This window comes from Lissotriton helveticus, chromosome 4_1 (genome assembly GCF_964261635.1).
Source record: "Lissotriton helveticus chromosome 4_1, aLisHel1.1, whole genome shotgun sequence".
In the NCBI taxonomy this organism is placed as follows: domain Eukaryota; kingdom Metazoa; phylum Chordata; class Amphibia; order Caudata; family Salamandridae; genus Lissotriton; species Lissotriton helveticus.
In genome coordinates, this window is record NC_136063.1 from 2070821511 (window position 1) to 2070833601 (window position 12091).

A 12091-nucleotide genomic window follows, 5' to 3' on the forward strand; every position below is an offset into this window, starting at 1 on the left:
CTGGTCTCCGGTGGAGTGCGGGCTCCACATCAACCTTCTGGAGCTCTGAAAGGTCTGTCTTGCACTGAAGACATTCCTTCCCTCTGTTCAGGGAAAAGTAGTGCAAGTGTTAACAGACAACATCACCGACATGTGGTACTGCAACAAACAAGGCGGGGTCGGGTCGTGGACCCTATGTCAAGAGGCTCTCCGTCTCTGGACATGGCTGTAACATCAGGGCATAATCCTAGTGGTTCAACACCTGGCGGGTTATCCATATGCCAGGGCAGGTGAACTCAGCGGAAGGTGCATGATCGATCACGTCTTCACTCGGAGGTGGCGCAAGGTCTCTTTCAGCAGTGGGGAGAGCCTTGGTTAGATCTATTTGCCACTAAAGAGAACGAGCAGTGTCAGCAATTCTGCACGTTGGAATTTCCAAGGCTTCACTCGCTTGGTGAAGATTTTCATCGCGAGTGGAGTTGCGGTCTTCTATACGTCTTTCCGCATTTACCACTTCTGCTCAGAATGCTGAAAAAGATCAAGCACGACATGGCCCAAGTCATCCTTGTGGCTCCGATTGGGCACGAAGTGTCTGGTATCCCGAGTTGTTACACATGGCCATCGATCCTCCGATCCTTCTGCCTCTTCTGGAGGATCTTCTGTGGCAGCAACGGGGGGTGGTCCTCCACCCGAACCTGTCCAGTCTCCACCTCCTTGCGTGGAGATTGAGTGGCACCATTTGACAGCCTTTGACCTTCCTCCTGAAGTCTGTGATGTTATTTTGGCAGCCAGGCATCCCTCCACTAAGACTGCATACGCCTGCTGATGGAACAAATATGTGGCATGGTGCACAGCAAAGACTGTGTATCCCCTTTCTGCCTCTCTTTCTGAGGGTCTCTTGTTCCTCCTGTTCTTTGGCCTGGCAGGGCTCTGCTCTGGGCACTCTAAAGGGCTACATCTTAGCCATTTTAGCCTTTCTTAGGTTTCCTGATCAGCCTTCTCTTTTCAAGTACCCTGTTGTAAATCGCTTCCTTAAGGACATTCCTCATTTTTTCCACCTGTTCCCTTCGTAATGCCTCAGTGGGACTGGAACTTGGTACTTAACTTATGTGCGCTTCCTTTGAGCCGCTTCATAACTGTCCTCTCAGACTTCTTACTGTAAAGACTGCCTTTCTGGTTGCCATCACCTCTGCTCGTAGGGTGAGTGCGCTCCAAGCTCTTTATTCAAAGCCTCTCTTTTTGGTTGTTCATTCGGACAAGTTCCTCCTAAGAACCAGACCTTTCTTTCTTCCCAAGGTGGTTTCTTCTTTCCACCCTGGTCAAACCAGCACTTTGCGTACCTTTTTTCTGCCTCCACATCCTTCTAAGGAGGAAGAGAGGCACCACCGTCTGGATCCAAAACGTGCGCTTTCCTTTTATTCGGATCTCACCAAGCAATTCCGGGTGGATGACCAGCTCTTTGTTGGCTACATGGGTGCCAAAAAAGGTTGGGCCATGCCCAAAATGACCATCTCCAGATTAGTTGTTTTGTGCATAAATGTTTGCTACTCTTTGGCTTAAGAAGGAGCCTCCAGTGTGACTGCACGCCCATGTCCCCAGGGCAACGGCAGCTATCACTGCTTTGGGACGGAGAGTCCCCCTCAATGACATCTGCAAGGCAGCTACGTGGGCTTCTCTGCATACATTCACAAAACACTACTGCCTGGACAGCCAAGTCTGGAGAGACGGCTTCTTTGGCCATTCTGTTCTCCAGGACTTTCTGTTGTGAACTTGGTTCGCAGACCCACCTCCGGAGTTTGGTATTGTTGGGGTATCTATTCACAAGGTAAGAAATCTAACTGTCTCTTTCAGATGAACAAGTTACTTGCCTTCGGTAACGATATATCTGTAAGAGACATAGTTTAGTTATAGATTCTTTACCGCCTCACCCATCCTCCCTGTTCTGCGAACTGACTTCTAGAGTTAAGGACTTTCTTTCAGGGCCCTAGTTTTGCGCACCAGTGGTCAGTGTCTTTAATGGCTTGGTGGTTCGGGCGTGGAATTTCGTGTATAAGAACTGAGGTCAGCGAGTGAGGGCAGCGTCTAAGTAGCTGCCGCAACATCATCCTGGTGACAACAGCGCCAACTACGAATGCGGAGCCGACCAACGTCGCCTTTTGACGCGCAGGGGTACTGCAGGCGAAAAATTCTCTAGATCCAGTCTGACGCCTGGGGGTAATTCACAAGGTAAGGAATCTATAACTATTCTCTCTTACAGATATATAGTTACTGTATGTAAGTAACTTGTTCGCCAGTGTCACTATGATGATAGATACACTGGATTTCCCAGAGCAATACCTGATTGGGAAAACTTACTGTAGGAAGCTGGCTCTATAGATATATATATATATATATATAAAACATCAAAATGAGGTATAATATGCATAGAATCCAGGTGACCCCAGAGGTAGGCAGAGGTTCAAGTTAGATAGAACCTTACTCTCTATTTGTGGTAGAGTGTTCGAGCAGTAATGCAGTATCAGAGGACAGTGTTAAGCATTTGATATACACACTCAGTCAGCAAATGAATTCACACACTCTAGGAATGAACTCTGGACCAATTGTTTTTGTATAAAAAATATACTGTTTTATTTTTAGAAGCAAGCCTGGCACAGGTAAGCATTAAATACTTTACAGTAATACGTTGCTGATTGTAGAACAGTTTGAAAATGCAGTAGTGTGAGAAAGTGTCTCTGTATATATAATTATTATTATTTGAAGCTTGTAAAGCACGCGGCTACCCCCGACGGGGGTGTCCCGGCGGCGGCGCTACGAACTGAGGCGGCAACAAAGGAGTCAGGCGAAGCGTGGCTGTAGGTTGGAAAACAGACATGTTTTTAGTTTGCGTCGGAACGCTGGTTCAAATGTGATCAGCCGAAGACACAGAGGGAGGCTGTTACACAGTTTGGCCGTCACCACAGCGAAGGCTCTACCCCCTGTCCTAGAACGGCGAAAGCGAGGAGAATAGAGAAGGCGAAGATGGTTAGATCTCAGAGCACGAGCAGACTAAACTGGCTTCAGTCTGCGTCTGAGATGGGCCGGGCCAAGGCCATTAAGTGCCCTGAAAGCCAGCACTAAGAATTTAAATTAGATGCGATAAATGACTGGCAGCCAATGAAGTTTCCTCAGATGCGGGGTGATTGAGTGGCGATAGGGAATGTTACAGATCAGCCTAGCGGCGGCATTCTGCACCAATTGTAGTCGTTTAATCCGGTAAGCTGCAGCTCCAGCATACAGGCTGTTGGAATAGTCCAAGTGTGAGGTGATTAGAGCATGGATAACAGTCCTGCGCGAGTCAAGGGGGAGAAACTGAAGAATTTTCCTAATCATACGGAGCTTACCAAAGCAAGCAGCGGTGACCTTATTGTTTTGTGTCTCACAGGATACTTTATTGTCAAAATAAAAGCCCAGGTTTCGTGCTGATTTAGCTGGGACCGGGGGAGGATTAAGTTCAGATGGCCACCACAAGGTGCTCTGGTTGAAGAATAACACCTCAGTTTTATCGGTGTTCAGCTTAAGGGTGTTGAGTCATCCAGGAGGAGATGTTAATGAGGCAGCGTCTAAAGTTGGCAAAGCGGTCGTCGGAGCAATCTCTAGAGGAAAACACCAGCTGAGTGTCCTCAGCGTAAGAGATCACTGACCCCCCAGGATTCAACAGCCTCAGCCAGAGAAGAAAGGTAAACATTGAAAAAGAGAGGACTTGGTGCAGAGCCCTGTGGTACGCCACAGTAAGTGGTTTATCCTCGGAAACAAAAAGGTCGAAGGTGGACCCGCTGCGTTCTGCCCGTCAGCAAAGACCTAATCCAGGTTAAAGGGGTATCCCGTATCCCAAAGCTGGATAGTCTATCCAGCAGGATGGTATGCGAGACGGTGTCGAACGCCGCGGATAAGTCGAGGAGTACCAACATGGACTCCTCGCCTACATCCACGCATTCACGAATAGTCTCGGATACCTCCAGTAGGGCAGTCTCTGTGCTGAAACCGGATCTGAAGCCAGACTGTGAGTCATGGAGTAGTAGTCTGAACTCCAGATAATCAGCTAGTTGCTCTTGCACAACTTTCTCGAGTATTTTGGCTAGCTTAGGGAGAGCGAGATAGGCTGATAATTGCTGAACGTTGAGGGGTCAGCGTCCGCTTTCTTTAAGATGGGGATCAGCATCGCCTGCTTCCATAAGGAGGGAAACTGCCCCGAGAGCAGCGATGTATTCCAGATGGAAAGTAATTGGCCCACCAAGAGGGGGACCAAAATGCTAAGCACCTGGGCTGGGGCATGGTCGAAAGTGAACCCGGACTTACATAATCGAAGCCTAGTCATGCAGTATCCATGGACATGGTTTTGAAAGATACAAAGGAGACCCTGGGGACTGACAAAGGCGATGCTGAGGTAGGAGTGAAAGAGGCAGAAATATCAGCAATTTTGTCGTAGAAGAAATTCGAGGATTTGACTAGTCCGGATCGGACACGACAAGGCTGAGGGTTTGGCAAATTCCTTCACAATTTTAAATAACATTTTGGAAGAGTTCTCAGCTGCATTAATTTTGCGGACAAAACATTCCCTCATAGTGGCACGCTTATGTTTATGATTTTTTTTTAATGCGGTTCTATAGGTGGCTTTGGCGACGGTATCATACGTTCTTCTCCAATTGTGTTCCAGTTTTTTACAATTACTTTTTTCTATGTGTAGGACCTCAGAAAATCAAGGTGCAGAGGGCTTCGTTCTAAATGAAGATATGGGTCTTAGAGGGGCGATGGCGTCCATGGAAGAGGAAAGGTTGGTGTTAAAGTTAGAAACGTCAGGATTCAGATCATTTGATGTCTGTCTAAACGATTTGGGCAACCTAGGTTCAAGGGCATCACAGGTGACCTTGTGCCATTTTCTGCCCAAGTCTCTGGCATTAGTTGGCATATCTGATAGCTGTGGGGTAGTCAACCTGAAAGGGATCAGGTAATGGTCAGACCAAGTGAGGGGTATCGGAGAGAAGGTTGTGAGACCGGAATGATTGAAAAATATCAGATCAAGGGTATGCCTGCGTGGTGTGTAGGGCCCTGTACCCGCTGCCACATGTTGAGGCTATGCATTGTATCCAGGAGAAATCTAGCCTTGGTGCTCGTGGTGGTGTCCACATGAGTGTTAAAATCTCCAAGAACAATAAAATGGGGATGTTTAAGGGAGAGATCTGCAATAGAGGCAAGGAGTCCTGTGATAGGAGATGGCGAGGCGCTAGGGGGATTATATAGCAAGACGCCAGCTAGAATAAGAGTGGAGGCATCCAGAATGGAAAAATACATAGCTTCGATAGACCCAAGGTTGGTAAGTTTTCTAGAAGTGATCCTCCAATGGGATTCAAGGATAATGGCGATCCCGCCACCTGCCTTTAGACCTGGGCGATGGATCCCAACAAAGCGATAGTCTGGGGGAATTGCCAGATTAATATCAGGGTTGGAGAAATCCTTGACCCATGTCTCTGTTAAGAACATAAGATACTAGGAGTGGGTCGAGAGAGAGAGCGAGACAAATATCCTCTGCGTGACGCGGGAGAGATCTACAGTTCAGCAGGCAGGCTTTAACAGATTTTGGGGGATTGGGATACAAGGCACCTCTAGCCTGTAAGGGAGGAAGTTAACCGGGAGGTTTCAAAGTGAACGAACAATTATCACATCTGAATCATCCTTAAGTCCAGGAAGACTACAGCTTACAGGGCGAGTACAGTCACCTTGTCTCAAAGACATTAGCTGGGACCTAGACCAGCATAGTCTAATAGTGCGGGGGCACCCAGCAGCGTGGTTGGTGCTGGTCGGGGAACCGGCGCGGACGGGCGCAGACAGGCTTGTCTTTGGCGGGCCAGCAGCGCGCGTCCGCAGTGCGTAGGGAAAGGCATGTCCTTTAAATAGGCTAGAATGCTAACCCCTCGCTCCACCCTCCCTGCTGGAAATGACTCTCGGCCGCCCTCGCAACCCTCCACAACAATCTGGCAAGCCCGTGGTGGACCGGGTAGGGGCAGAAGAGTGAAGGTATGAGGCATATACTGGACCAGAATACGGTACAGTGTGTATAGAGTCCACAAACCCCAGAGGTAGGGGCGGAAGAGTGAAGGTATGAGGCACAAGAGCAGTCGTGACCAGGATTGCCGGTAAAAACACACACTTTGTCAAATGAAAGTAATAAAAGCAATTTTTAAAATAGTGACTAGAAGTTGAGTCAACCTACTGCAGCTAGTGCGAGAACCCTTGGTGCTGCGCGCGTCTGCTGCTCGTAGGGAAAGGCATGTCCTTTAAGTAGGCTAGAATGCTAACCCCTCGCTCCACCATCCCTGCCGGAAATGACGCTCGGCTGCCCTCCCTACCCTCCACAACAATCGGGCAAGCCCGTGGTGGACCGGGGTAGGGGCGGAAGAGTGAAGGTATGAGGCATATACTGGACCAGAATAAGGTACAGCGTGTATAGAGTCCACAAACCGCAGAGGTATAACCGAGGTTAAAGCCAGGTGTGGCCTTACTCTCCAAAGTGGTAGCTTGGTCGAGCAGTAAGGCAGTACCAGAGGACAGTGTAAAGCACTTGTTGTACACACTCAGTCAGCAAAAAGTTTCACACACTCAAGAACTGAACTCTAGGCCAATTGTTTTTATATCCAAAGATATAGTGGTTTTATTTTTAGAAACCGGTATCAAAATATACTTTTCTCGATATGAGTACTCATGTAATTACTTTGCAAAGAGGCAATAAACTTTGTGAAAACAATAGATGCAATGGTTGCAGTAGGCAACACAATTCTAAACACAATTTAACATTGAGCTCAATGGGTTTTCCTACATAAATGCAGCTGATTACTTTTGTAACTTCAGGACTGGAACCTAGATGCAGTCCTGGGGTCTAAGCTGAAAACAGTTTAGTAAAAACGTTTTAGTTATTGCAATGAATTTTAAAGAATATAAAGGTATTTTAAAAGTTGTAGAAAAGGTTCAGGGTGCCCCTAAATACTAAATTTAGGGGCGTTACAGGTAGGGCAAGGGCAGGGACCAATGGGTCCCTGTCCTCGGGTGGGTACACCCCCTAGCCTGCTCCTGTCCTGTGGGAGGGGGAAAGGGGCCTAGCTGTGATTGGGCAGGGCTCCCCATCTTTAAGATAGCCGGAGGGGTGGGGTTGGCACAGGCTGGCACACCTCCCTTCCTCATGTAGCTTCTCCCGCCAGAGTGGGGGCCAGGACTGGTGGGGGTCAGTTGCTGGGTACAGCAAATGGTCTGGAGAAGCTCACAGAGGTGGCAGGCCTTTGAAGCTTCCCCCTGCCCATCCTGGGGGAGGAGACCTAGCACCTCGCCCAGGATGTGCATTGTTGCAGGCTCAGGAGAGCGGGGGGCTCTCCACCCAGGGGTCCAGCAACATGTCTGCTGTGTGGCAGCCTAGGCAGCCTCTCAGCCCAGACGTGGATTGTGGTTAGGTTTCAGGGGGCATCTCTAAGATGCCCTCTGTGGGGCATTTTTCATTAAATCCCACACTGGCATCAGTGTGGATTTAATGTGCTGAGAAGTTTGATTCCAAACTTGTCAGTCTTCAGTGAATCTATTATGGTGTTGTGGAGTTCGCAATGTCGACCTCCCAGCACCATATACTCTTAATGGCATCACTACACTTACAGTGCCCAGGAATGTCCCTGGGTACTGTAGGGGCACAGGGCTCATGCACCTGTGCACACACCACTGGCATAGGGCACCCAGCTAGAGGGGTGACTGATGTATGCCAGGGCGGTGGGTTTGTGTGCATGGCACACCGGGATGTGTGCCATGTCTACTCTTTGTTTAGTTCTGTACTTAGGCACTCAGCCTGCAAAGCGCCCTTGGGTCTATGTGGCCAATTTTTGCCCTTAAAACTTTACTCTATTTCATCTCGGGAGGCAGCGTTTAAATCTGATACCCCCTAGGTCCTTTATACCAACAGATGGTGTGGGGTCAGGGACTCTAGAGGAGGAGAATGGACGTTAGAAGTGGGCACAGTGGTGACTCACTTAATGGGCTCCTTCAGTATGAGTACAGATCCTCTGATGCCGCCTCTCACTAGTGGACCAAGAGTGGGAGCTACCTCCCAATGTAAGAAGGGCAACCTTCTCCAGATTGTGGTTTGTATTTGTGTACGTCTTTGCCATGGCCCAGAGCAGAAAGTGCCCTACGTTTGCTTCCATATACGTCCCACTTGATGCTTTCCTGGTTAATACCATTTAAGTTCAGCTGATCACATGAACCGAGAGCCCCATACTGGGTGAAGAGGATTTGCTGGGCCTATCAGGTGCCTCCTCCTCCTGCACAGAGTGGCATGCTTTTGAAGCAGGATGGTCTGCTCCTCCAACCTAATCCTCAGACCCTGTGGCCACAGTCGTTGATATTGATAGGTACCAACGAGAGAATCCTTTTTCCATCTTAGCAATGTCACACATGTCACCCTGGGGTTTTGGGTGCCTGCCACCAGTTCCATCTTTGTAGACTGCTGGAACATATGTGTGCAGTATTGGGAGTTGGAAGACAGTTATCCCTTTTAATCATTCCTTTCAGAAGTCTTAAGACTTACACTGGCCTTTGCACAGCAAAGTTTGGTGGCAGTTTTAATCTGTTGGTACTTTCTTTATCAACCTTCCGTATTTACAGCAAAAGATTTGCTTTACTTGTTCCATCCACTCTGTTTAATGATTCTCAAAACTGTTTGACTGTCTCAATAGCTTATCTGTTTGAGCCAGTGGACAGTTGACTGCTTTGTCTTGTTGTAGTTCTATTTGGTGTGAATATTTCTGCTTGCAGTGTCGGAAATAATCGTTCAATTTCAGTTCACCCACCCTTCAGTGTTCTATCCGTAGGTGGTTCTTCACACCTGCCCATCCTTCTTAGCCAAGTTGTTTTTGTACTGTCATATATCCTGGCTTCCCTAGTCCAACTTTCTTCCCTCCCCCTCCTACACTGAGTGCACTCAACAGGATGTAGTGGGATTCCCTGGAGCCAAAAATAGCAAGGCGGTGACCGACTACAGAAGAATATTCGCACTGTTATCCTCTGTATCCCTGCTCTTTCCTCCAGGTCCTTAGCTGCTTCCAATGCTCTTATCAGAGGCATCTCTCTTGCTGACATTGAGCAAGCTGCTATCGGTCATCCTTCCACTATTGTCACATAGTTCATGCAGGTCTACATACTTGAATAATCTACTCGACCTAACTGTAATGTACTTGATCAATAAACTGGTTTCAAATTGTGTGATCCTAGTCAAATAATGCATTTTACATAGCTGCCTTCTTCACTGTCACATTTGAGAGCACCTTCAAATATGAGAGTTCAGCATTCCTGCTGTGGAAAAAGGCTATTTTGTTTGATTAAATAAACTAAACGTTTGCTCCATGTATTAAAAATAATTTAGCCTAGGGTACACATGATCCCCGACTTGCCTCGTAGTTCATTAATAGCATTGCCATCAGGGCAGGTGTAGGAGTTTTTCTTAGTTCATGTTTAAAAACTAAGTTTTTATAAATATGGGGCCATATGTAAGGAATTTAGGGGTTGCTGTTCTTAATTGCAATTCTTTGCAAATCGCAGTTAGGAAATCACAAGTCCTAATGTACAAAAAAACCTTGAAGTTGGAAATAGCAATTCCTAATGGGGTCGCAATAGACCTACTTCATAAATATGAATAAGTTAGGTAGCAGTTTGCAACCCTTTAGGAATTGCAGCCATCACCCGAATGGTGGTCTGCTGGAGTCAACAGACCACCATGTTTGTGATTGCTCATCAATAAAGCAATTTTTTTTATTTTTTAGATACAGCACATTTTCCTTAAAGGAACCAGGAAGTGTTTAAACGAAAAAAAAAGAAAAGTTTAAGTTCCTTTTATTTAAGAGTATACAGTGGTCTATAGGACCATTGCCTGCTCTTAAATATTTATATCCACATTCACAAAAGGAAAGGGGTCTCATGGGGACCCCTTTCCGTTTGCGAATAGTTACCACCACCCTTGAGGTGTTGGAAAAAAATTGTTTTGTGACCGTAATTTGCTCGCAAAGCATTCATACGTACCACCACAAATAAGTACATGGAATGGACACCCTAAACAAGCCCCTTCCAAATACCAATTTGAAACCTAAATTTCAAAAAGATAATAGGTTACCAAATCGCAATTTGGCTTTTGTACTTTTTCAAAATCTTTTTTTGGGGTCGCAAATGACCCGATTCTGTGTATCGGGCTGTTGGCGACCTCATTTAATTTTTTTTACATATGGCTCTGTATTACTAAAGCATGATGTGGTAGTGCTCTTTCTTTTACAGATAGTATATTTCCCATTTAAATGGCTAAAAGCTTTCCCACTAGCATACAGTTTTACTGATGAAACGAAATGGTGTATAAACAATCTGTAAAAATTGAGTTTCAGCAAACATTTATCATTTGCACATCAAGTAGTGTCCTGATTTGTTTTCATCCTATTAAATAATTTTGAATCATAAAACATCAAAAAATATGATTTCGTAACTATATATTTTGAAATGTTTTTATAGTATACTTTTTAACTATTTGAATGTTGTTAAAAAAATCCTGACACTTTAAGCCTTTTATTTCACACTCTTTGTACAGCACGTCAGAGAGTTAACTTTACAAAATACTGAAACTCCGCAGTCGGAGAAAGAAAAGTAATTGTGAGAAGCCGTAAACGGACTTCTGACCTCTCTCTGAACACAGAGCAAATATGAGTGTGACAAGATAAGAACACGATTTAAAGGCATCTTTATTTATCCTTCACTTTCTGACTGAACAGAGCACCTGTTCTTTATCTCACCAGAAAGGTTGAGTAGACCATAAATATATCTCGGCCTGAAAAAATCTGACTCCCCATAGCGAGTGGCGAGTAGATTTCTCGAAGCCTATACTACCAATCTGTTTTGCATGATTGTCTTGGTTAAGTGGCACTACTGACTGCCACCTCCCAGGAAAGTACTGCTTTGAGGCTCAGTCATAAGGTGAGTAATCTGGGGTAAGATTATGTTCCTTAAGAAATAATGGGAGCTAAAGTGACTTTTTTTTCTCTCCATACCACACGTTGTCACACTGTTTCATAAAGAAACATGACTTTAAGTAATGTTTCGCTTTTCCGTCATAATTGTAATGCCCTTTCAACTAATACTTGACTTTTTTCAGTTTGAACCTCTTTACCTTAACATACCTTACAACACCTAATTCGATAAGAAATTGCACAATGCTATGAAATGTTAAAAAGTGTCTTTAGGAGTCATTCTTGGCATATGTATTAGACCACTTTTCATTTGTAAGTGAAAGATTGATCCTGGCAGAATGATGCAAAGAATGGGAAAGTATATTTAACCAAACCTGAAAAACTACCATTAAAGCGTGTATTGACACCTTCCAGGTAAAAGGAGGGAGCGGTCTATTTACTGGAGTAGCCCTTAGGACATCATAATGTCCAATGCCAAGATTACTTTGGGGGCAGTTGCTGATCAACTGTTAATTATTCACCAACAATTATTTCTTGGTAGATTGATTATTTAAATATCTTTGGACAGATATCTGGTATATATATTATTTTTAACGTAAATTTTTTTTCTCTAGCATTTAGATGCCTTGTTACGTCAAATTCGAGACATAGTGGAGAAGCACACAGATACAGATGTTTTAGAAGCATGTTCAAAAACATACCATGCCCTAAGTAATGAGGAATTTACCATCTTCAATAGAGTGGACATTGCGAAGAGTCAGTTAATTGATGAGTTGGCAGATAAGTTCAACCGACTGCTTGAAGATTTTCTACAGGAGGTTTGCAATGTAATACAATTTTGCCTACTATATTTTAAAATTCAGGATAACGTACCAATGTATGTGTAGTAACTCATTGCATTATCATCTGAATATGATGTCTTGAATAGTCTTTGTGCAGCAGTTGTGATCAAAGTTAAATGGGTAGCTTTAAAGGAAAGTGGCAAAAATATATTTCCGCCCATGTGGGAAAAGAGAATATTTCTTTCTTAATATAACAGTTAATTTGTAGTTGGAATTTGGCTCCTCTGTTTTGCACAGTCTGCGGACTCCTCCATGAAT

General features: G+C 45.2%; 1 protein-coding gene across 3 annotated transcripts in view; it reads left to right on the forward strand.

Moving 5' to 3' along the window:
• STAG2 (STAG2 cohesin complex component) overlaps positions 1 to 12091 on the forward strand; it is a 1493174-nt gene that overhangs the window by 849935 nt on the left and 631148 nt on the right. For 2 of the 3 annotated variants that reach the window (XM_078688751.1, XM_078688750.1), the window contains one exon: positions 11606 to 11818. In XM_078688751.1, coding sequence (XP_078544877.1) covers positions 11606 to 11818 — 213 coding nt within the window. The remainder of the gene's footprint in view (positions 1 to 11605; positions 11819 to 12091) is intronic. The other variant, XM_078688752.1, reaches the window with a different exon arrangement.